Consider the following 22,812-nt stretch of genomic DNA (forward strand, 5'->3'; position numbering starts at 1 on the left):
TGTAAGATGTTTGAATTTGTGCACATATAAATATATGCTTAACTATTGTAAGTGATTTAGAAAGATTCTTCTTCATCATGAAAACAATGGTTATAGATCATGGTATAGTGTTTGTCTCATATGAATAAATACAATTTTGACTCATTTGTGCATAATCAACTTATGTACGAGTCCCTCAACCACCTTCAAAGAAAGTTATGTTAACACCACTTCATCTCTGAAGTCGCGAGTATGTGCGACTTATGTAAGCGGGGATGCCAGCACCAAGACAGCTCTCATATTGGAAGACTCATGAGGGACTTAGGGCTGTAGATTTTTACTGGTGGGATATTCAAGTTCCAGTGTTTTACTCCACTTTATTCTTCAACTTGAGCTACCATCACTTCACTTTGGACACCAAATGTTTCTTAAAATGAAGAATCAGTTGTTTTTTTTTAATTTGCATAATCATGCAGCAAGCTGCACATAAGGTGGGCTTTGTCCGTTTAGTATTAAGGTGTCTCTTAGGTTTACACTTGAACTGTCTTCACATTATCATGGTCTATATGAATACACTGCACAAACAATAACCATAAGCTTTATTTTAGTAAAAACATGCATGGTTTTTATTATATACGACTGCATACACCATCTCTGCTTCTCTTCTCCTCAACGAAATTAAGATAAAAAACACTCTCATTTACAAAACCCACTTTTGCAGGTTTAAACGAAGACGATGAGACTTTCGCCAACATTTCCTAATCTGCGTCAATACCAGGCAACAAGACAAACATTTAATTACAATAAAAAACACCTTCATGTATTGATTCTTTACTAAAAACAAAAATAATTCTACAACAGGAACGACGCCTTCATTTCAAATTCACAGCGGACAACTAAAAAGCTCGAAAAAGAAACATCTATTTTTTTGGTCAAAGATAAACAGTTATCGATTTCCCTCACCACCGAGAAAAGAAACATATATGGCCCGATTTTATAACTCCAAGCCCATTTAAACTATGCATTTATCTTAAACTTATGTTAAATTAAAAATCTCTTACGGCCTAACAATATATCTTCGTTTCAGACTATATGATTCATGCAATTATGACAAAAAGTTAGCAAAAAAGTTTGCATACGATCCAAATAGTCTAATTGTCGCAACAAATGGTAAAAAAGAAAAATTCAATTCAACAACTCCGCGCTTGCGCGGGGATCCGCCCCTAGTTTTCTATAAAAGCATACACAATCTTTGGTAATTTTAGATTTATTACCCGAAAATAAATGCAATTGGTCACTGAACATAAATAAATAAAAAATATGTTGACAAAAAAAAAAAAAAAATCTTACCGTATATAAAACCAATTAACAGAAACGGATGGGTAAAGTAACTAAAGGGTCGAAGGAACATCTATCCGTCGACACAAGACAAGGGAAGCGCAATAGAGACAGAACATAACACGCTTTTGCTTTCGCAATAGAAACACCCACTTTCCTCGAAACTTCAGAAACAGTTCAGGATATGAAACGACGAAGCGCCCTTTAAAAAGTTCTCATCTTTGAATCCCGGATCTACCCTTCTCTGGTTTCCACTTCGTTTACCCTCTCCTCCGAAAACCTCTGGTTCCCCCCGATCGGTGATGTATTGAAAAGCGGGAGAGAGATGTTGTGCTGGAAGGGTTCTTCGGTTAGGCGGAAGGAGAAAACCGCCCTGCTTCCGGTTTACCTGAATGTCTACGATCTAACTCCTATGAATGCTTATGGTTACTGGCTCGGACTCGGTGTCTTTCATTCTGGTGTTGAAGGTCAGTTTCTGTTTCTAGGTTTTGGCTGTTTCTATATGAATCTACTTGTAGTGATGCTGACCGATGATAAAGTTTGGTTCTTTGAAACTAGATTTACTGAGATTTTTTTGGTTGGTTTAAAAAGAAATTGACTTGAATTGACCAGAGTGATTTGGTGTATTGGTTCAATTGAGCGAAACTAGTATAAATGTTTTTTGTAGTTCATGGAGTTGAATATGCATTTGGAGCACATGAGGCTCCAAGCACAGGCATCTTTGAAGTGGAGCCAAAGAAGTGTCCTGGTTTCACGTTTAGGAAATCGATTCTTGTGGGGAAAACAGACATGGCTGCGAAAGAGGTTCGAGTCTTTATGGAGAAGCTAGCTGAAGAGTATCGAGGGAACAAGTACAATCTCATCTCAAGGAACTGCAACCATTTTTGCAATGAAGTTTGTGTTAAACTTACTCAGAAACCAATCCCTAGATGGGTCAACCGACTCGCTCGCTTAGGTAAACAAAATCAAGTTTTATTATTGTGTATGTTTGGTTGTTAGAAATATCATAATGTAAGTGCATCTCCAATGGCACCCAAAAATTATCTCTATATTTCACTATTAAATATAGTAACTCTATTATAGAGTTGAATTTGCTCCAATTGTTCACTTTATAACAGAGTTACTCTATAATATAGTAAAAGAATAACATTACTCTAAATTCCACTTTCTACTTTTGTGTACCATTGGAGATGGTCTAATAAAAAGGTTTTTGTTTTGTCTGAATTTTGTAGGGGTTCTATGTAACTGCGTGTTACCACCGCGCTTCAACGAGACAAAAGTGAGGAGGGTAGTTCAAGGAGAGCTTTCAGAAGAAGAGAGGAAGAAAAGGAGAAACCGATCTAGATCAGGTCCTTTACTCTCTACTTCTTCGGCTTCTTCGACACCTGATAGTCATCGTTCGCATATTCGAGCAAAATCAACTGGTAATAATCCTACTTCTTCAACTTCTTCGTCTACTTCGGGTTCTAAGAAAAGTAAAAAACAATGTGCACCACCTACTGCACCTAGAGCTCCAGACCAGAAGTCGCCGAGCGTGAGCGTCAAGACTTGATTCTTAGCATCATTATTTCAACATTTAATTATTGTCTATTAAAAAGGACTAAAGAACAGAGGAAAATGCCAAGCAAAGTATCAATCATACATGGGCATGCTTCGTGCTTTGTTCTCAATTACTTATAGAGGAGAGAGATGTTATGAGAATGTACAAAAAGAAAAATGAATTATGTATTTGTATTTTTTTATCTCTCATTTTCAATACTAAAGTTCCTAAGCACATTGTCTTTTGTGTAATGTTTTTGTATCCCAGTGGATGAATGAAATGATAATGGAATGTTTAAGTTGGCTGACTATAAAGGCATGTGATGTATCTTCTGCTACGAGGGATCTATGCATCAAGCCATAGCTTGTTTTGCCTCTAATGCAAATTATACTATGGTTATGGAAAACTAGGAACATGTTTCACTGAATTGAGAGAAGACATACTCCAATTCTTTTCTAGTCAACTTTGGAACCACAAAAACTTCACAGAGTCTCACCTTGAAAAATTAGGATCCGTTGATTTAGTGGGGTTTATTGGTTGTTGTATTTTAATGGATTTGAAAATTCGAACTAAATCTATTGTTATTGGTTCTATGATTTTCAAATATGTATTAAAATCATGTGTTATTGGTTTAATGATTCATAAATTCTATATCAAATCAAGTGTTATTCAATCGTAAGGATTTACTGATAAATTTGATTTTATAATGGATTTGAATGGATTTGTTTGGATTTTTTTGTTAAAAATACAAAAACTCAAATCCGAGGAAAAACCTCCAGATTTGTAAATACTAATCCGAAAAATTAAAAATCTGTATATTGTATTTGGATTTATAAATACTACATGGATTTTTAAATCAATCAAAATATATAAACCAATAACACCTTAGGTTTTTCACTTTGGAGACTAGAATTTGAGGATTTTGTCGTTTTAATTTTTTTAAACACGGTATTTTAGTTTTACGGTAGTTGTCCATATTTACTACACAATAAATGGAAAATAATTTATATTAAAAAGAATTAAAAAAAAATAAATATTTGTTGAAGACACACTTGATAAGGTTTTTACTATTGTTAAATTATTGTTGTCAAAAAAAGAAAAAAAACAAATAAGCTTTTTACTATTCATCCTATTAGAATCAAAGAAACTGAGGTTGAGCTCAAGGAAGAAGAAGAAGATAAAATTTGTTACAGTTTAACCAACATAATTAACATTTGGAAACTATAGATAGTAATACCTATCCGGTTTATAATACATAACCGGTATCCCTCAATATCATGTGATTGAGGCTTAGTGCTTGATACTAATAACTAGGCCTGGGCATATTTCTCAGAAGATCCGAATCGATACCAATCCGAAAAATCAGGTTTTGGGTCCGATCCGAATATGGAGAAATACCCAATTGAATATGTTTTTATTGATGTTTCGGGTACCGGGTCGGATTGGATATTATCTGGGACCGAACAACTATCTGAAAATACCAGACTCTTATGTCAACGAGGCATTAAACATAGATTTTACATGTATTTCTCTTGTCAATGTCTGAAGTTTCTATGTTTGTGCTACTGTTACAAAAAGTAGATTAAATGCGTTTAGCAACATGGAAGAGGGGATAGACATTAGAGACCAGATCTTGTTGATTTTCGTTTTATGAATTTTTTTTTATGGGTTTTAATTCAAACTTTTAACTCTTTTTTAAATTTCTTTGTTTGTTCGAATGATAGATTATTTTTTTTCGTTTGAAATGTTGGATTTGTTTTTTGTTTGGAGTTTGTTTAATACTTATTTTATTTGGTTTCATAGTTCTCGTATTTGTGTTTTATTTTAAATGAATGGGTAAGTCGGGTTAAAAACAAGTATTTTTGGTTATGATCGGGTAAAATCAAGACAATCCGAACCAGAACCAATTTTTCGATTTATTCGGATATACCAATAATATCTAGATCCAACAAGTATCAAACCGAATCCAAACCAATATTTATAATTACCCGAATGGTAATAATTTTTCTATATCCAAAATATCCAAAATTCGAAATACCCAATGCGAGTCCGATCAGGTACCGAATGCCCATGCCTACTGATAACCCAAGAAAATACTAAAAAGACATCGAACTATATGTAGAAAGGCCTATTTAAGGAAAGGTCTAAACAATGGGCCTTTTCTCAGCCCAACTGAAAACCTCTGCAACCCTAAAATCCTGTCGCCATATAAAAACTACCGTCGTCGATTACTACAGTTTTCTTTCTCAGATTTAGGGTTTCTCTCAGTTTCGGCTCGGTATCGCAGGGCTTCAAGATGGTACATCCTCTCTTTCGATCGTAATCTCTACTTTTACTTGCTTTGGATCGTGCTTAGTGTGAAATGTGACTTTGAAATGATTTTTGATCGTTGTTGTTATATGATGCAGCCGTCGCACAAGTCATTCATGATCAAGAAGAAGCTTGCGAAGAAAATGAGGCAGAACAGGCCAATCCCTCACTGGATTCGTCTTCGCACTGACAACACCATCAGGTTTTCATCCATTTTTGTTTCTTGTTCTATCGTTGATTGATCGATTAGAGCGTAGTCAGTGTATCTTATGTGGGGTTTGTGTTTGGTTTTCAGGTACAACGCAAAGCGTAGACACTGGCGCAGAACCAAGCTTGGATTCTAAGCTGTCTTACTTTTTGCCTATTTGTGAAAGCTCTCTTCTTTCCAAGACATTGTTTTCCTTTGTTTGTTTCTTTAGCGTTTTGTTTTTTCTGTTTCGTTTTGTGGCAGTTGCACTGTTCACAGTTCTGTAAGACCATCTTTAATCAATTATGTTTCCAGATTATCCATCCAAGAGTAATTGCGTTATTTGCCTCTAGTTCAAAGATTATGGAGATGACTTGTACTTTTGGTTAATATAATATCATCCGTAGGGCTGTTAATTTGACTATTTGAGTTTGATACAAAGTTTTTGGTTGGTTTATGACATTCTAAATTGGTTTAATTAAGTACTGGGTTATAGTTCCTCTGAGGCTTGTGAAGATGCATAAAGTATGTTTCTCTCTTATCTACCTAACCGAAAGCATGGGTTATTGGTTATATACACTTTTATTGAGTACCAGGCATTTCTCTGATTCTCTCAAATCAGTAAACCAAACCTTTGTGTATGCAAACATGATTTAGCAACATAAGACTTTGCACTTCTATTGACAAATCGATTTAGTTTTATATAAATTGTAAACTAACTCACTGCAAACAAGAGTTGGTAGCATGGCTTTTTCACCTCAACTGACGAATGGATTTGTTTGAAATTGTCAAAGTTGCGTATTATTTTGGTTTGTGGAATCAACAGTATACAAAACCCGAATGTAACACAACTCACAAAACGTGCCATTCTCTTTGTAATGCATCCCTTAGTGTATGTCTTTTGTTCGACTTTTGTATATAACTATGAGAAACTTTTATACAAGGGGTGGGTTAGTGATCTTTTCTGTATTTTTCAGATATAAGAGAAATCATTTAAAGTCGAGAAACATACCAATTTAACATTATTCAAATAATAAATTTATTAACAAAAAAATGCAAATTTAGCATCATTCAAAAATCGAACTACATATATAGAGAGAGGGTCCTTCAGTTGTCGGAGTTCCATGGACGCTTTCTTCTTTCCTTATATACATGATAATCCTAACTATTACTCTTCGGAGAGTTAATATACACTACTCTTTCAAACACAAACTTTCATCAATCTCTACATTTCGAATATACAAAAATACACACTAGTCATAAAACGTGATGTGGGAATTTATAAACTCAACAACCCTAGTAGACTTCTAATCTCACATTCTTACACCCCCCAAACTTTTGAGATGTTCGGATGATAATACTATACAAGGATAAAACGAGGCGAACTATAAATATGTGTTTGGAAGTGGCCTATCATCAATCATCGGGTTAACCGGAGAGTCCCTCCTAGCTCTACCGGAACCAATGGAACAAGTGAGTGAAGAACATCGGTTATCAGCGGCCGGTAACTCGGTTCTGGCTGAACGCACAACACAGCCATAGCTGCTACCTGAGAAAGGAATTAACAGTTTCGGTTCAGCAATTGTACAAGTATCTGCAATCTCACCGGTTTACATCGGTTAGATTCAAATCCTAATGGATTGTTATAAGCAACATTCAAGTTTAGTCAACAACTACTAAATGGACTTAAACCGGTTCGATCTTGAAAACTAAACCTGGTATAAGTGCTTAAGATCCATTGTATCTTTTATAACCGGATCCACGATGTTTGGGAGTTTCGATCTATCGGTAAGTTGTGGCATTGCCTGCAACATTATCAACACATCTATAAATCATTAACCGATTAAAAACCAACACATATTGTGGTGGACCGGATGATACATACCCAAGTCACAAGAGATTGACACTGAGATGGACTCAATTTCTCAACCGGCCTTCTACCCAACAAAAGTTCGAGAAGAACCACCCCAAATGCATAGACATCACTCTTATCCGTCAACTTTCCTGCATAACACACACACACACACAAAAAAACAGTATTATCAACAAAACCAACGATACTAGTCTAGTGACCCTGATTTAACCAGTTTCTGTAGTCAGGACATATATGTAATGCATAACAAAATGATTGGATTGTTCAATACAATCCCAAGATGTGAGAACAGAGTCAGAGCAAAAGTGAGAATACTACCGTCTAGGAGATATTCCGGGGCAACATAACCAAGTGTCCCAGAGAGTTTAATGTTGTTACTCCCATGCACTCCAACCGATACAGCCAGACCAAAATCTGAAATCTGCACTGTTGCAAAGAGATGTAACGCAATAAACTAGTACAACTTCAAGATTCAGGATTCTCATTTTACATGTAGTAACAAGAACCAAGATCTAGGACCTAAGATTTGGGTTCAGAGCCAGAAACATTTTCAAAGCAGAATTTACCTTGGCATTGAAGGAAGAATCAAGAAGTATATTAGACGATTTCAGGTCCCTGTGGATAACTGGTGGACGACAATGTTCATGGAGATACTCTAATCCTCTGCAGACAGCCAGAGCAAAAACCGGTTTACATGTTTATAGAGATTAAAAAAACAAGATTTAACCAATGAGAAAACCGGTAAACGAGCTGAAAAGTGTCGGCTATTTAATTATACCTAGCTGTATCTAGAGCAATCTTCATACGCATATGCCATGTTAGAGCGGATCCACACGAAGGTCCTAAGACATTAATTATAAAGATAAAATCAATAAATTAAAATGATTTAATCATTCATGTGGCCACTGACCTATTTAATTCATATCATTTCCATCATTTCTATTTATATAATATTATCTCTTTGGGTTAAACAAAATCATTATTAAAGTTTCAGAACATGTTTTTTTTACCATGTAACTGATCATCTAAGGATCCTTTCTCCATCAACTCATAAACGACGAAACTCGAGTTGATTTCACTTGCAGAGCCCAACAATGATATAATATTGGAGTGCTGGATCTTGCTCAACAGCTCAACTTCATTCTGTTTAGATCTCCATGAAATCAAAAATAAAGATCCAAGAATCATATAAACTTAGAGAGAGTTATTATGTTACCTGAAATTCTCGTTTTGCTTCTTGGCTAACGTTTTCGATCTTTTTAACCGCTGCTTTAGTGTTGCTGTCCAAAGAAGCCTTGTAAACGCATCCGAAACCGCCCTGTCCGATTACATTACTGTCTTTGAAACCGCCTGTCGCTTTCTCTAGCGTCTTGGAATCGAAACGCTGCACATAACCCTGATTGCTAGATGTTCTCTGAGTTTTGATTGAGCTTAGCCGCCTCACAAACATTGAAAATGATGAAGTCCCACTCTCAGCATCTTCATTTGAAAACATTTTATAAAGATCATTATAAAAAAAGCAAATAATCATAAACAAAACTTGAAAAACATAAGAAACAATCAAGAAACTTAAAATGACCAAATTCAATGAATCAACTTATAGGATGATGAAATTACCCGGAATCTTGATGGGTTTGGGAGCTTTCTTGCGACAGTACATCCAGAAGCCAAAGCAAATCAAGATTACGATACCAAGAGAAGAGGAACTGATTATAAGACCAATCAGGAGTTTCTTATGTGCATCTAATCTGTGTTCTTCACCACTTCCCATTTGAATTCCTGACACAAGAAAGCAAAATAAAAACACAAAGAAAATTTCTTTAGTTCGTCAATTCATTGAGTAGATTTCATCTGTGGAATATGTTAAGTTGAATCAAAGCTACCCAGGATTCACAAAAGAAGGGAAATATTAATTTTTCTTACAAATTTTTATTTGAAAAGACAAGGAGTGAGTAGCTAATAAATACTGTAGCATTTAATTATCGAATACAAAAACAATTTTCGTTTTGATTTTCGAAATTCGAGGAGCGGAGATAAAATCCAGATACCCAGAAATTAAATAGAGTTAAAGACAATGAAGTCAACCAAATGGTAATAACAAGAACACAAACTCCCAAATAATCTTCATTCAAGCTACAATCAATATTAATAATTGAAATATAACCAAAAAAATGAAACAAGAAAAAAAAAATACCTGGAGAGAAAGTAGTCATGGTGGTATAAACAGGAGCTATAGAAGGATTTGAAGCAGCAAAAGATGATGAAGAAGGAGTGAGGAATTGAGTAGCAAAGATCTTGACAAGAAACAGAAACTGAAGATGAACAAGTTTCTTCATTTTTGTTTTGTTTTTTTGCTAAGAAAAGAAGAGTTGTGAATGTATTCACTCTCAAGACGTTTTGGGGTTTTGAGATTCTCTCAGAAAGCGAAGAGTGAACGAACTATCGCTTTCTCTCTAAGCTGTCTCTTTCTCACTCGCTGTCTTCTTGAAACCTCTTTTTATGATTGCATAAAGGAGGGAAAGAGAAAGGGATTTCCTTTTTAAAAGAAGTTGGGGTTCTCGTTTATTGAACCGTTATTATTATTATACTAAAGGTGATGAAGTAACGAGGAAAGATTCGGGACAAATTCACACTTTCTTTACTACTGAATTTTTAAACGGAGAAACTATTTAGAAATTGTTCCAAAAAAAAAGAAACTATTTAGAAAATGTATTTTTTCAAAAAACAAAACTATTTAGAAAATGTGTTAACAAACGAGTTTGTGTAAACAGAGAGATGGTTAACAATGTTGCGTCCTATAATTCCTATCATCAAATAAAAAACAAGCAAACAAACCAAAACAAATCAGAAATGGATACCATGTCAAACTGATGATCTGGTAAAAGAAAAAAAAACTGATGCCTAGCAACATCCGATGATGAATGAGAAGTCAAACTTGCAACTTCCTTCTTAGAACCACTGTGAAAAAACAACACACAAAACAAATAAAAAGTCAGATGGTTGTGGTTAATGGCAATGTTTTGTTCATCATTTGTTTTATCATCTGGCTCAAGCAGTGTAACCTGCAGATATAAGCAAGCCTGTCAAGTAAATCCCATAGATCTATCACTTTATCAAGTTTAAAACCATAGTGATTTTCAGAGTCTGAGTTTAGGATAGTTTATTGGGCCGTTACTGGGCTGAAAATGGGAAAACACCGAAGAAGATTCCTTACCATCTCGACCTTAGCTCCAAGAGAGTAATAGGTGGGTCCCATAGCCATGGACCCAATCTAAAACCTTTTTCATCATCGTCGACAACAAAACAGAAAAAGCGAATCTCATTGAAACAAAAGAAATGGAAAAAAAAAACGATTTTCATTTTATAATTTTGACATAAATGAAGAAGAAAAAAAAAATGAATGAGAGGAATAATAATAAGGAAGGCTTGTATAATAGTCCCATCAATCTCATCTCTTTTCCATTTCTCTCCAACTTCCCCTCTCTCTCTCTCTTCTCTCGCTCCTTTATCGCCGTTTCTGAATCTGAGTTTTATCAGTGTCCATTTCGATGAAGAAACCGACGGCAGTTACGCAAGACGAGTGGGTGACGGCGGCTCTGACGGAAGACTCTGTGGTGGTGGAGCTTCTTCTTCGCCTCAAGCACGCCGGAACGGTAGAGTCCGCCGCGAATATACCTCTGTTACGGTGGGGTTCTCGTAAACCGAGGTCGAGATTAGGCGTCGGCGCTGGCGTTGGAGGCCTTTTAAAGAAGGAAACGGATTCGGCTAGAGCCAGTCCTATGACTCCTCTATGCTGGAGCGGCGGATCTGGTAGCGGCGGCTCTTCTTGTCCCTCCGCCGATGGATTTGAAGACGCTAGTCGTCAATCTACATGCTCTACATCTACCCGATACGGATCTAAGGTATGTCAACGTTCCTCTATCTCTCCGAATCTTCTTCTTCTTCTCTTGAATCGTCATTTCCTCTTACTTTTGGTTTCGATCTGGTCGATAATTGGAGGATCTCCTCGTCAAATTGCGAATTCGATTTTGTTAGCGGTTTTCCGTTTTCGATTTCCGGTTTATTTTGCTGACGTCATCGTACGTAAACGGTACATCGTCGAGCCTTTTTTAGCCAGATTGGGGTTTGTCAGTTTTAGTCGGAAAAGTTTTGATTATTCCGCCAGAAAATTAAAGCTTCGTTGGTTTTTACCTTTTTACCCCTCAGCGTAGGTGGATTTCTTGTTTATGGATCCAGCCATTGAGTCGAACGTTTTTTTTTTGTGGGGATTAATTATTTTATTTTGTGTTCAGATTTGTTTTTTTTTTTCTCTTTCGTTTTGGGAAAGTTGCACGATTCGTGGGCGTGACTTTAATATGCTAATCTCCCCCACTCTAAACGAGTCTTAAATCTTTTTACTGTGAATTAATCTGAATAACGAACCGGTAATTTCGTGAACCGGTAATTTAGCGTCGGTTAAAACCGGTCGGGTTTTGTTTGTATTGTTCCCATAAAAGATGGGGGATTGTTGATGTGCGGAGTCAAAAACTTTGTAAAGTTGAGTTTTCTTGGTTTTATAAACGCTGTCGTTTTAGACAAGTGGTGTAAATCTTGTCGGATATATTGTCGTCACGTGATGATGATGTCGTTTGATGGTGTCATGTGAACCAAGCCACGGGATTATCATGATGTGGCGTGCGTGCATGATCCATGTTCTATGAAAATAAAATATGTTTTATAATTTCGAATTAAAGAGTCCTCTTTAGCATCTAATACCTATTTAATCTCTTATTTAATTCCGTTAGATAATTATATAATCGTTAACCAATGCGTGTATTTGTGGCAGGCGTTACACGTAACAAATGAAATCAGCAGCTACAAGAGATCAAAGAAACAAAAGGTATCCACTTCTCTCTCTCTCTCTTTCTTTTATCTCGCACGATCTCTATATCTAATGCTCTTGGGGAATATTCTGCAGATTTTCTTGGACCTTAAAGATGCAGAGAACTTTCAGCTGAAGGAAAGACTTAACCTTCAAAAGGTTTTTTTTCTCTCTTTTCTTGAACATTTGCTTTTACCAAAACCGTATTCCTTATAGATCTCTTATCTTTTCATCAGAATATTGCAAATGTGCAAGCAACATACGAGAAACGAAGTGCCAAGAACCAAAGCTTGAAGAGAATGAAGGTGTGTGACTTTACTTTAATACATTTCCGTTCTCTCTCTTTTTTTTCTTTTTAAATTCCGCTGATCTTGAAACCTGAATCAGAATCGTTTGCTGTTTTGTAGCTTGAGTACTCAGATCGAATCAAGAATATTCCAATTAACAGATCTAATCTCGACGAGTCCCGGAAAAAGAGGCGGTTACCTTTCTCCAGCTCTCGAAAACCGGTGAAAAACGAACATTCGTACAGAACAACAAGTGAAACCAAGAGACCTGAAGAAAAGGGTTTCTTCTTCCTCCCTGATCTGAACATGACACCCATAGAGGAAGAAGAGACCTTGTACGGGACGCGTTAAACAAAGAAAGCTTTAACCCACAATGACGTCACAGGTAATTACTAGAGATCAGTGGTGTAGCTTTTTGTCCGTGGACGGAGGAGATGGGAGTAAGTGATGAGTTTGCCGACAAAGAATTCACACTACTCAACAAGGATTCGAGAAGATTTTATATAAGAAGATAAAAAGGGAATGAAACAATGTAATAAGAGGATTACCAAATATTATTCTCGATTTTATCTTCTCTGCTTATGAAATGAATTTCTTGGGTAAAACAGTTTTTGATTCTTGTTTTTTTTTTCTTGCGAAGTGCGCAATTCAAGTAAAAATGTAAGCCACCAAATAGGCTGTTTCTTGTAAAAATCTTCTTGTTTCACCAAAACAATAGTTATGTACATCACAAATGATTCATGCATTGAATGGTACCTAAATACAAGAGAAATGGCTTATGACACTAATACCTCAAGAACCTGCAACACAGCCATATCTTGAATCAGATACAGTGATGATGGAAGACAGGAGTTTCGTACATATCACTCGCGCATGCTCTGCAGTAATTGGCTCTTTCATCAGATACTTTACCTTTGAATGATGTCATTGTTTGTCCTCAGATTACCAAGTCTCTATTATCTGTATCTAAGATTACACAAGATTGCACTTGCTCTTTTAAATTTGATGATATTGGGATATGTGTTAAAGACAAGAGAATAAAGACAGTTTTCGTACGTGAGGCTAGTGTTAGTTGCATAGTTGTATATTGATTGATTAGTCGTGTTACGCAACTTGTATTGCTTGTGCATGGTTTATTGATTTTTTTAGTGTTCTTTTCTGTATTAATAATGACATTAATTTGGGCTTAAGTATTCAAGTTGACTGTTCGAATCATGATCTATTATTAACTAGAAAATGATTGACAAATATCTCAAGGGAGAAGAAGAAGCCTGCATAGCCAAAATACAGTTGCACACTAACAAGTATAACACATATTGAATTTGAAACACAGAAAGAAGTATTTGAGCACATATTTTGTTTTGCCTGGTATTGATCTGTTTACTTAAACATATTTTTGTTTTGCTTAATCAACAAGGCGATATTAAGTAATGTATGATTGGTTGTGGAACAGGAAACCATTTCCTAACAATGACTCGCATTTTGTCATAGCCGTCATTAGTTTTCTACAGCTACGGGTTTCTGTTTTCTTCCAACCCACATATGGATTTAGAATTTGAATATTGGAGTAATGAAAACTATAAAGGGAATGTAATCTTGCTCGCAAGAAGAAAAAATAAACAAAATTCTTTTTAGGATTCCCAGTTAGGAATATTAGCCGTAGCTTCGTTCACCATACTTACCAATGTCACCTGCGTTGTGTTATGTCCAATTAGTGATCAGGACTGTGCAAGAAAAAAAAAGGGAACGGTTGAAGCCATACATACCACGCTCTCAGGAACACCTTGGGGAGGCAATGTGAGATTTCTTGGGGGCGGTTTATTACCGTAAGACCGTTTATCGAATCTCCATTCTCCAATCTTCCCAGCCATCATCTTTCCCTGTAAGTTAGGAAACCCATAAAACACAACAGTACATAACCCAAACTTAATTCACTTTATTTATTTTTGTTTCATCATTTTACGTACCTTCATGTCGAAATCGCAACCGTAAGTGTAATGTATGATGTACGTCTTCTTTGATTCAGTGTCCCAAGGAGGCTACACAATAAGAAAAAGAACGTGACTTGTTACGTTCCAAAAAAGTCTGAAACTTCTCTGTATATACTATATAAAGTTTTATTGATCAAAACCTGAATCATGAAGTCTTTGTGTAGAATGTTGCTCACACCATGTAACGCCGACGAAACAGCATATGCATACCTTATAACAAATATCAAACATAGCATTTTTAATATAACATTGTAAGTTTAGAACTTGACGACAAAGAAGAGTAGAGGAATGTATATACATTTCAAGGACCCATCCAAAAGCTTTATCTGTTTGTGGGTCATTCTTCATACCTAAAGAAACGTTCATCCATGTTGGAGCAATTTTCATCAATGCATTCTAACAAACAAAAAAACACTAGATTATTTATGCATGTAACCATATATATGTACACCACAACGACTTTGATTAAGGGTGAGATTAATATACCTTAGAGACAATCACTGGAGAGTTGCCAATGGGGTCGATTCTTGATATCATGCCATTCTCCTTAGGGAAGAATTTGCGGAGAACAGATTCGTATTTCTTTGGTTCAATATAGGAAAAGGGAAATGCAGCCCCGAGATTGCCTCTGGCTAGGTTCGGTATTGGTTTAACTATGATATGATCAGGTTCCGCCATAAGAATGTAACTGAAATAGTGATCAACAAAAGCAAAAAAAAATATGAACATCAAAAGTGGCATTCTCCTACCTATATATGGGGGTTGAATTCCAACAATCTTAACTATGGTGTATTAAGAGAATAGGTAATTAAAAATATTATGAAAATAAGGGACTAAGAATGTAAATTGTACATACTCTTCCTCTATGTGTGCTTGTTGAAGCCATTGCACAAACGCCCAAGGCCTATTTAGAACTACATATCCCTGCAAATTATACACAAATCATCAATGATATCACCATATGAATTTTTTTTATTAAAAGAATGTTAACTTTTGTGTAATTATTTCTTGAAAGAATGTTCACCACCCTTGGAAAAAGTTTTACACATATTTAGAGATGGACAAATAAACAGAATCTGAAAATCCAAACTGACCCAATAAATTATGAATCTGGATCGATCCAAATTTGACATAAATATCGAATGAGTTTTGTTTAACGGTATTTTGGGTTATGAGTTTTACCCAAACCAAATCCGAACCCAAATGGATGCCCAAAAAATTCAAAAAAACTCTTACGAAACCTAAATATCAATCCCGAATTTATATCTAAAATATACTAACATATTATTGAATACCTAAAATAATTATCTATTACATGAATAATTAAATAAAATACTAAGTTTAATATATATTTTGGTATTTGGCCAATGTTGATGTTTTTATGTTTTGACATATTGCATTTGAATTTCAATTATGAATAAGTTTACTTATGAAGTTTAAACCAATGTTATTTTATTTTAAATTTTAAATAAAGTTTGTTGTGTTTATAGAGTTGCTAGTTGTTAGTTTTAATTTGCTTACGTTTCATGACATATGATTCTCATTCGTACAAGATTTCAGTATGTCATGTCGTCATGATATGTTTGATGTTGTCGCGTATGGTTCAAGGATGATTCTCATATGGTTGATAGACGAGTCTTCCAAAATTATTTTGAATGCCAACAATATGGTTAGAGGAATACATGTACACAAATTTATAGAAAATATTGTAAATATATTGAATTTAATCAAGTACAAGTCAATATTTTTGGAAAAAATATTCCGGTTAATATTCGAAACCAAAACTATTTCGGATTCAACCAGATTTTGGATATATAACTAAGCCTGAAATGGACCCGACTAAATTCAAACTGAATCCGACCCAAAATATTATAATATTCAATAGGACTGAATTCATGAACCCAAAAGTCTAAAATCCGAGTGAACTCAAACCGAATCCCGATAGGAACCCCGATTGCACAGCCCTAAACATATTCCTCACTGTTTATACGATTTTATTAAATAATGAAGATGATTTTGCCTAGGGTTGTTTAAACATCTTCTTCTATGTGTTCTCTGAACACCGGATTGTTGTTTCTGGGACACCGGCTTTTGTATCATTTGCGATGCCCTTTTTAGGGATAATTAATATCAACTATTAAAAAATGAAGACTATTATATTTATTGGAAATATGTTTTATTTACAACTTGAACATTATTTATTATTTTTTTGGTCGAACATGACTTGAACATTACTTACGTGATTTATTTATTTTTGACCATTACTTTTTTAATAAATCATATTACACAAGATTTGAGATTATATTCGTTAATGTGATGGCTATTTTCAGTTATAAACTTCAAAATAAGAAAATTAATAGCATGATCAGTCCCAAATCTAGGTAGTATATAATGAGTCTTGAGCTATATATGTAAATTTGTGCATCTATCATCAATAAAAAGCAATTATAAAATAATGAACCTGATCAACACCAGAGGGAAGAGGGTTTGCAACAAAGGTAGGGATCTCATTCATGAGCCCATCGGGTCGACCCGAGTGCAAGATTCGGGTATACCCGCCCATCTCCGAACCAGGTTCGTCCCTGAACCTGTTGTACCAATAGTACATGATCCGACACTGCCATGTGCTATACACAGAGTCAGTGGCTGTCACCGCCGTGTGAAAAAGTCTCTTAGTCTTCTTTGGCGGAGTCTTGATGGAAGATATGACGTCATCTCTGGAAGAAAATGACCGGCGTCCAGGGAGATCTTGCTGGAGAGGAGGATCACCGGAGAGTATGTAGTTGTACCTGATTATTAGAAATAACGATAGAGTCATGAGCGTTGGGAAGAAGAATTTCCCACGAAAACCCATTTTTTGTTCTTTTTTCTATGTTAACTTTTTTGTTTATGTGCTTATGCGTTTGATTTGTATGTATGTTTGTAAGGAAGAAGAAACACACAAAAACAGTTTCAATTTGTATAAAAAGTCGTCGCTAATTGTGTTATTGTGAAATGAGTAGTAGTTGCGAGAAAGTGGTTGGTCCCACAATGTTCTGGTCTTCGCTTCGTTTTTTTATCTTCTTCTTCTTTTGTAATGAAATACGATTTGTTGTTTTATGATTGTATTTTCTTGTTATAAAGCGGAATTTTCTCACTTCTTATCACATGTGTAAAGGGTTTGTTTACACGCATTTTTTTAAATCTTTTTATATTTTAGATTCTTTTTCTTTTAGATTATTTCAATTTGATTCATTATTTTTTATTTATGCACTATCTAATCCTTCTCACACTAACCATCATCATTTGAAATTTGATAATCTATTTTATTGTTCAAAAAATTGCAAAACGAATAAAAAAATAAGTAAAATATATATATATATATATTTTAAATATTTAATTTATTCACAGCTAAAAATAACATAAACTTTTGCTATTTTATTATTTTTTACTATTTTCTATTATTTCATTTACAACTATATATATATTAACCAAACTAAAGTAGAACATATAAACTAAACATAAAACCTCCATAATTACAGAAAAAAATGTTAAAGTAACACTAACTCAATAGCTCAAAGGCGATCAAGAACGAAAGCTAACTTACTCCACTTTATCATAGAGTGTCTTGGCCAGAACAATCAAAAGTTAGAAAAAAGTAGAAAGATAATCTTGAGATAAAACAATCTTTCGAACACAAAGGAGCGTGATCAAGGACCAATGCAAAGAACCAAGAAAACGGGTTAAAGGAAGAATAATCAACAGAAGACCAAAATCACCACGAAGCAAGAAGAGACATACATAATGAATGATAAGCACAACCACCAGCTAAGAGGTAAGAAGCACCTCACAAACTAAACAAGCACAAACAAGACGCCTATGCCGGTGAAGAACCACAAAATTCTGGATAGAAGGAACCAAAGCTCCAAGAGACTAATACCGCACACTTATACTAAGGGAAGCAAGGGAAGAAAAGAACAACCTGAATGAAGGAGAACGTAAGCCAATCCCAGAGAAACCAGAGCCCAGACTTGAGACCAGAAACAATCTTCCAAATCTACAGAGCATACTCGGAAGATAACACTATCCAAACCTGGAGTGGCAAACATGACGAAAGGGAAAGTCACACAGACGCAAGCAGCGATGAAAGCTGGAACGAGATGAGGGAACATAGATGGAAGGGTAGACAAAAAAAATCATCAAATCGTGGAGGCGTCCTCGAGCTATAAAAGTCATATCACCAAAACCCATATCTTGAAAACCAAGACAAGAAGAGACTATCGATGGTAAGCCAACGACGAGGAAAACAACTTTAAAGACGACTAAACTCGAACCAAACCAAGGAGATGCAGTTCCTAACATGAGCCGAAATCTAAGAAAAAAGAGGAGAAAAAGGTGAGGAAGAACAAGAGCACATATGTGAGTCTTTTTCGGTGATGGTGAAAATCACAACACACCGTAAAGGTAAACGAAATGCATAGACGGTGACGGCTCAATGTAAAAATATAGGGAGAGAGCACAAAACATCTTTAAAAAGTAATGTTCAAATAATTGGAAAAAATATTAATTTTTACCCTGAAATTATTAGCCTTAGAATCAACAAATGCCTAAATGTAAAATTATTGAAATTCAATATGCATTACATCACAAACTCACTCCACCACTAATAAGTACTATTATGCCTACAATAACACATTATTAAAAAACACATAATATGTTAGCATATCACCTATTATTACATAACATAATAAAAATACCAAATAATACTCTTAGCAAATAAAGATGATCACATAATTAGTTAACTATATCATCCGAAAAACAATAATTAACAACAATAAAACAATCTTCCGCGCATAGATAGCCCTAGTTCAATGTATAATTCTCTCTTTTCTCTTAGATTAGCTTTATTAATAGAAAAAGAAGAATCTACTCTACCAGCTTGTTGTACAATATTGTTATAGTTGGACCAGTTGATTAATAATTTAATAAATAAAACTAAATACATCTAGACATATATTTGAATACACCTAATATATCTCAATAAATGAGGCTGCGAGTCCTTAGCATTTTGATTTGTTCTTATTACAGAATTGGATGTGTTCTGCTATAGTCGGGTCAGCTCAGGCCTACCAGTCACTGATAAAACCACTAATAGCCAATGATATAAGAAATTTCCTCAGTTAGTTTTTATTATTGAAAAGGAATGTGTATTGATCATTGTTGTTATTGCAGGATGGTGGCGCTTAGTAGTTTCAATGCATATTTTGACATTTCTTAGTCTCGGTACTCTTTGTATAAATCCTGGGAGCTCATCATCTTTCACTACATGTTTATCAAATATCAACTAATGTATTATTAACTCTAGTGATCTTGTCTGATTATCTTCTCTTGCAGTTTCTTCAATTTTCAAAGCTTTGCCAGAACATTCAGAAAGTAAGAGTTTAACTTATGATGTATCTCTTGTTCTTCTCTGCCTCCGTAGATTTTGAGCAAAGTGTTTACTTTATGTGAACGTAACTTGTGAGAGAAATAAAAAAAGGATTAGATATCAATCAATGGAAGAGGTTCTTGTGTTTTTCTTATTACAGATCTTTGTAAAAACGTTCTTTGCATTGAAACCAAAAGACCTTAAAACCGAATGAGAATTTTTGCACACCCAAGTTTTTGATTTTCTTCAGTTCAACTTTCCAACTTAGCAGCAGCAGATGCATAGCTGACACTGCTGTCTCGCATTGTCTGGCACTGGCTTGACTGCTCATACCGCAGGAAATTGATCTTAATCTTGCTTGAGCAATGTTTTAGCATCTGAAAGTAAAACAAAAACATTAAACACACCTTCATTATCACTGGTTGGACCATAGCAAAGAAACTGCTTACATGGAGAAAAATACTAATGGGGTGGCGCCCACAAATGGTGTTGTCAAACTCCAAAAGATACTTCTTGAATGCATCTGGATCTCCTGTCTCTATTATATCCATACCCATCTGGTCCAATGCTTCAATCGATTTGTGTATTGGACCATGACTCTTGTCATAACGCACGTAATTAAACCTTGAGCCCCAGTGGCAAAAGTCAGATGACACTGAGAAAAAATTCTTGGGATCATCCACATATCTAGCTAGCAATTCACCGTACATGGCTTCGCTTGCAGCACTCACTGATCCAACCAAGATAGGTACAACTTTCACATTGTGCCTGATACCAAGTTATTAGACATTATTTATTAAGTTTTTTCACAAGAATCTAAAAACTGAGAGATGTGATGTGATTACCCTTGAAATACTTTAGCCAAATAGGGCAAGTGCATTTCCATGCTATGCTCAGCTTCGTCGACCCGGAGATCCATCATTTCGAATTTCCCCATAGCTCTTATCTCCTTAATCACTGGTGGTGGAGAATATATATCTATATATATAAGAACAAAAAAGAGAACATCTTTCCTCTCATGTATCATTAGAAAGAGAAGTTACTTACTCTCCACATCAACGGGTAGATCTCCTATTGGGGTTTTGTAAACCGTTGCGGTGGAAAGAGCGCACCTTGGAGTATAGTAATGATGAGATGGACCAAGAAGAAATATCCTGGAACTGAAAACAAGACATAATGATACACTCTTGAATCCATGTATCCAGTAAACAAAGTACGCGAGATTGGTTACATGTTTGTGGGATCTATGTTTCCAAAGGCGTAAGCAGCTGCACGACCGGAGTAGGAATAACCTGCGTGTCTGAATCCCTTGGAAAAGTTAAAGACAAGTAATAATCACACTTTGGAGGAGGAAATGACTCAATGAGAGAGAGAGAACTTATTACGGGGCAATGACGCCTCGGACATGAGGAGATTTGGTCAAACCAGATGCTCTTAGCCATTCTTCAAGATCCGATGACAACTTTGTAGCTGAGCCGTAAGAACAAGCGGAGACAATTCAAGAGAGAGATTAATAATTATAAAAAAAAAACGTACAAAATCAAAACCTTTGGCTCTCAGAGAAAGTAAAACTAAAATCAGTTATCAACAACAAGAATAGATCAACACAAAACCTAGAACCCTAATTATCTGTCCTAAAATTAAGATGATAACTGAGAGGAAAGACAGAACTCACGATTGTCGGTATACCAAGAGCCTGCATGCGATGCTTGTCTCACTTTCTCCATTCTCGTCAAGTGATTGAAGGATCGTAAGAAGAAGATTCTCTGCTTTTGTTTTTCTACTTTCTTTTCGCTCACTCTGGGAAAGAAAACTCTAAGACCATAAAACTTTGTGCCGTTTTTATCGCCATTCGTAAACTTCCTGCTGTTTTTATTGCTGCCCGGACAGTTTCATGACGTCTTCAAAATAGGTCTATGTTTTTTTCTTTTTCTAAAATTTTTAGCTTATTGGCCCTTGTAAAATATGTTAATTATAAGGTTGTCCCTCCTCAAAATAGGTAAATGTTCCATTACAAGATGTGTTAAACTGATCCAACTCGTTTCCGCCAGAAACAGAACTGTAGAAAATTTTGCTCCTATATTATATATAGTTGGATAATTTTAAATTAAGATATTAGGATACATACAAAATATCAACTAGTATTAGGGAAATGCGTAAACACTATTACGTCTTTTTAATAGAGTTTATAGTGTATATATGAGTTTCGATTGCAACATTATACAGTACAAATAGTAACAAAAAATCAGATAATTAGTAAAATATATTTAATTAAATAAAAGTCAGTTAAAATAACTTATTGAAAATGTATGCATATAAAATGGTCTCTAAAAGATAATATTATGCATATAAATATATAATTTAGAAGGTAGGCAACCAACCAATTTGAAAACTTTAATAAGTACTAGAGATTTTTTCCGCGCTTCGCGCGGATTGTATCTTATAAATTTATTTTATTTATAATATTATTTGTCGGTTTTTTTCTTTTATATTAACTTCTTGTTTTTCCAATGTTAGTTTTTTCTTAATTTAAATTTATATGTTTATAATTTTTCATTTTTCTTGTCGTAGATGGAGAATTATATTTTTTATTGATGATTTTTTGTATGTGAAAGTGACATAAACTTTTTGAAATTTAAAAATAATGTTATATATAGTACGATTAACACATTAAAGAAGAGAAACATATTCAGACACATTTTACACAGGTTTTATATGCATGATTTTAAACATTATATATGTATATATTATAAGTTTGAAACATGTAAATGCTTTCTAAAACTAAATACTTGTTCTGAGTTTACATAACTTATCGAAAATTTTATTTTTTTTAAAATTCAAATCACAGAAAAAATATCAAAAAGTCAGTATAGATGGGTTTTTTGGGCTTTTAAATCAACACTGAAAAATTACATGAATCAGATAACAACAGTTTTATAAACGACTGGATAAAATTTGACCGAGCCAAAGATTTTCACACAATATGTTCTTTCTTCTTCAAATTGCGAAGAGCCTATTGGCACAAGAAAAAAATCATAA

The 22,812-nt window shown here is 34.8% G+C and overlaps 6 protein-coding genes across 8 annotated transcripts; 3 read left to right on the top strand and 3 right to left on the bottom strand.

Annotated features, from left to right (window-relative positions):
* Positions 1 to 1,397: 1,397 nt before the first annotated feature.
* Positions 1,398 to 3,167, top strand: LOC106446687 (deSI-like protein At4g17486). Its single transcript, XM_048756447.1, has 3 exons — positions 1,398 to 1,784; positions 1,985 to 2,272; positions 2,550 to 3,167. Exons 1-3 carry the CDS (start codon positions 1,643 to 1,645, stop codon positions 2,867 to 2,869), a joined length of 750 nt encoding a protein of 249 aa, XP_048612404.1. The 5' UTR covers positions 1,398 to 1,642; the 3' UTR covers positions 2,870 to 3,167.
* Positions 3,168 to 5,016: 1,849 nt separating this feature from the next.
* LOC106449937 (60S ribosomal protein L39-1) lies at positions 5,017 to 5,673 on the top strand. The gene is made up of 3 exons (XM_013891597.3): positions 5,017 to 5,156; positions 5,266 to 5,369; positions 5,463 to 5,673. The coding sequence occupies exons 1-3, from the start codon at positions 5,154 to 5,156 to the stop codon at positions 5,509 to 5,511; spliced, it is 156 nt and encodes a 51-aa protein (XP_013747051.1). The 5' UTR covers positions 5,017 to 5,153; the 3' UTR covers positions 5,512 to 5,673.
* An 888-nt stretch (positions 5,674 to 6,561) lies between these two features.
* On the bottom strand, positions 6,562 to 9,743 carry LOC106446694 (probable receptor-like protein kinase At1g80640). 2 transcript variants are annotated; one of them, XM_022701207.2, is made up of 10 exons: positions 9,422 to 9,743; positions 8,845 to 9,006; positions 8,444 to 8,706; positions 8,238 to 8,370; positions 8,006 to 8,069; positions 7,794 to 7,890; positions 7,546 to 7,648; positions 7,240 to 7,358; positions 7,070 to 7,159; positions 6,562 to 6,903 (listed from the first exon to the last, which is right to left on the bottom strand). In XM_022701207.2, exons 1-10 carry the CDS (start codon positions 9,561 to 9,563, stop codon positions 6,775 to 6,777), a joined length of 1,302 nt encoding a protein of 433 aa, XP_022556928.1. In that variant the 5' UTR covers positions 9,564 to 9,743; the 3' UTR covers positions 6,562 to 6,774. The 2 variants fall into 2 exon arrangements, with proteins under 2 accessions (XP_022556928.1, XP_048612405.1); XM_048756448.1 differs by lacking the exon at positions 9,422 to 9,743 and adding an exon at positions 9,111 to 9,258.
* Positions 9,744 to 10,587: 844 nt separating this feature from the next.
* Positions 10,588 to 12,982, top strand: BNAC04G56340D. 2 transcript variants are annotated; one of them, XM_013888456.3, is made up of 5 exons: positions 10,588 to 11,129; positions 12,053 to 12,106; positions 12,185 to 12,247; positions 12,325 to 12,393; positions 12,496 to 12,982. In XM_013888456.3, the coding sequence occupies exons 1-5, from the start codon at positions 10,776 to 10,778 to the stop codon at positions 12,724 to 12,726; spliced, it is 771 nt and encodes a 256-aa protein (XP_013743910.1). In that variant the 5' UTR covers positions 10,588 to 10,775; the 3' UTR covers positions 12,727 to 12,982. The 2 variants fall into 2 exon arrangements, with proteins under 2 accessions (XP_013743910.1, XP_048612406.1); XM_048756449.1 differs by having other exon boundaries at positions 10,594 to 11,129; positions 12,053 to 12,247.
* Positions 12,983 to 13,841: 859 nt separating this feature from the next.
* LOC106449936 (hydroxyproline O-arabinosyltransferase 2) lies at positions 13,842 to 17,401 on the bottom strand. The gene is made up of 8 exons (XM_013891596.3): positions 16,828 to 17,401; positions 15,223 to 15,290; positions 14,853 to 15,054; positions 14,665 to 14,762; positions 14,507 to 14,576; positions 14,343 to 14,414; positions 14,142 to 14,255; positions 13,842 to 14,066 (listed from the first exon to the last, which is right to left on the bottom strand). Exons 1-8 carry the CDS (start codon positions 17,218 to 17,220, stop codon positions 14,007 to 14,009), a joined length of 1,077 nt encoding a protein of 358 aa, XP_013747050.2. The 5' UTR covers positions 17,221 to 17,401; the 3' UTR covers positions 13,842 to 14,006.
* Positions 17,402 to 19,876: 2,475 nt separating this feature from the next.
* Positions 19,877 to 21,628, bottom strand: LOC106391265 (protein MEMO1). Its single transcript, XM_013831872.3, has 7 exons — positions 21,449 to 21,628; positions 21,159 to 21,243; positions 21,005 to 21,073; positions 20,821 to 20,933; positions 20,619 to 20,730; positions 20,223 to 20,541; positions 19,877 to 20,150 (listed from the first exon to the last, which is right to left on the bottom strand). The coding sequence occupies exons 1-7, from the start codon at positions 21,498 to 21,500 to the stop codon at positions 20,025 to 20,027; spliced, it is 876 nt and encodes a 291-aa protein (XP_013687326.2). The 5' UTR covers positions 21,501 to 21,628; the 3' UTR covers positions 19,877 to 20,024.
* Positions 21,629 to 22,812: the final 1,184 nt, after the last annotated feature.

Source organism: Brassica napus, chromosome C4 (assembly GCF_020379485.1).
Source record: "Brassica napus cultivar Da-Ae chromosome C4, Da-Ae, whole genome shotgun sequence".
Classification (NCBI taxonomy): Eukaryota; Viridiplantae; Streptophyta; class Magnoliopsida; order Brassicales; family Brassicaceae; genus Brassica; species Brassica napus.

Bases quoted from the DNA above. Each gene is read 5' to 3' on its own strand.
- LOC106446687 (XM_048756447.1), top strand. From the start codon at position 1,643: ATGTTGTGCTGGAAGGGTTCTTCGGTTAGGCGGAAGGAGAAAACCGCC. The intron at 1,785-1,984 runs GTCAGTTTCTGT...TGTTTTTTGTAG, and splicing joins CTTTCATTCTGGTGTTGAAG to TTCATGGAGTTGAATATGCA. The intron at 2,273-2,549 runs GTAAACAAAATC...TGAATTTTGTAG, and splicing joins CAACCGACTCGCTCGCTTAG to GGGTTCTATGTAACTGCGTG.
- LOC106449937 (XM_013891597.3), top strand. The intron at 5,370-5,462 runs GTTTTCATCCAT...TTTGGTTTTCAG, and splicing joins CGCACTGACAACACCATCAG to GTACAACGCAAAGCGTAGAC.
- LOC106446694 (XM_022701207.2), bottom strand. From the start codon at position 9,563: ATGAAGAAACTTGTTCATCTTCAGTTTCTGTTTCTTGTCAAGATCTTT. The intron at 8,707-8,844 runs GTAATTTCATCA...TTTCAAATGAAG, and splicing joins CAAACCCATCAAGATTCCGG to ATGCTGAGAGTGGGACTTCA. The intron at 7,649-7,793 runs GTAAATTCTGCT...GCAACAGTGCAG, and splicing joins ATTCTTCCTTCAATGCCAAG to ATTTCAGATTTTGGTCTGGC.
- BNAC04G56340D (XM_048756449.1), top strand. From the start codon at position 10,776: ATGAAGAAACCGACGGCAGTTACGCAAGACGAGTGGGTGACGGCGGCT. The intron at 12,248-12,324 runs GTTTTTTTTCTC...TCTTTTCATCAG, and splicing joins AAAGACTTAACCTTCAAAAG to AATATTGCAAATGTGCAAGC. The intron at 12,394-12,495 runs GTGTGTGACTTT...GCTGTTTTGTAG, and splicing joins AAAGCTTGAAGAGAATGAAG to CTTGAGTACTCAGATCGAAT.
- LOC106449936 (XM_013891596.3), bottom strand. From the start codon at position 17,220: ATGGGTTTTCGTGGGAAATTCTTCTTCCCAACGCTCATGACTCTATCG. The intron at 14,577-14,664 runs GTATATACATTC...ATTTGTTATAAG, and splicing joins TTTGGATGGGTCCTTGAAAT to GTATGCATATGCTGTTTCGT. The intron at 14,067-14,141 runs GTATGTATGGCT...AACACAACGCAG, and splicing joins AAGGTGTTCCTGAGAGCGTG to GTGACATTGGTAAGTATGGT.
- LOC106391265 (XM_013831872.3), bottom strand. From the start codon at position 21,500: ATGGAGAAAGTGAGACAAGCATCGCATGCAGGCTCTTGGTATACCGAC. The intron at 21,244-21,448 runs GTGAGTTCTGTC...CTTACGGCTCAG, and splicing joins CTCTTGGTATACCGACAATC to CTACAAAGTTGTCATCGGAT. The intron at 20,731-20,820 runs GTAAGTAACTTC...CTCCACCACCAG, and splicing joins TCTACCCGTTGATGTGGAGA to TGATTAAGGAGATAAGAGCT.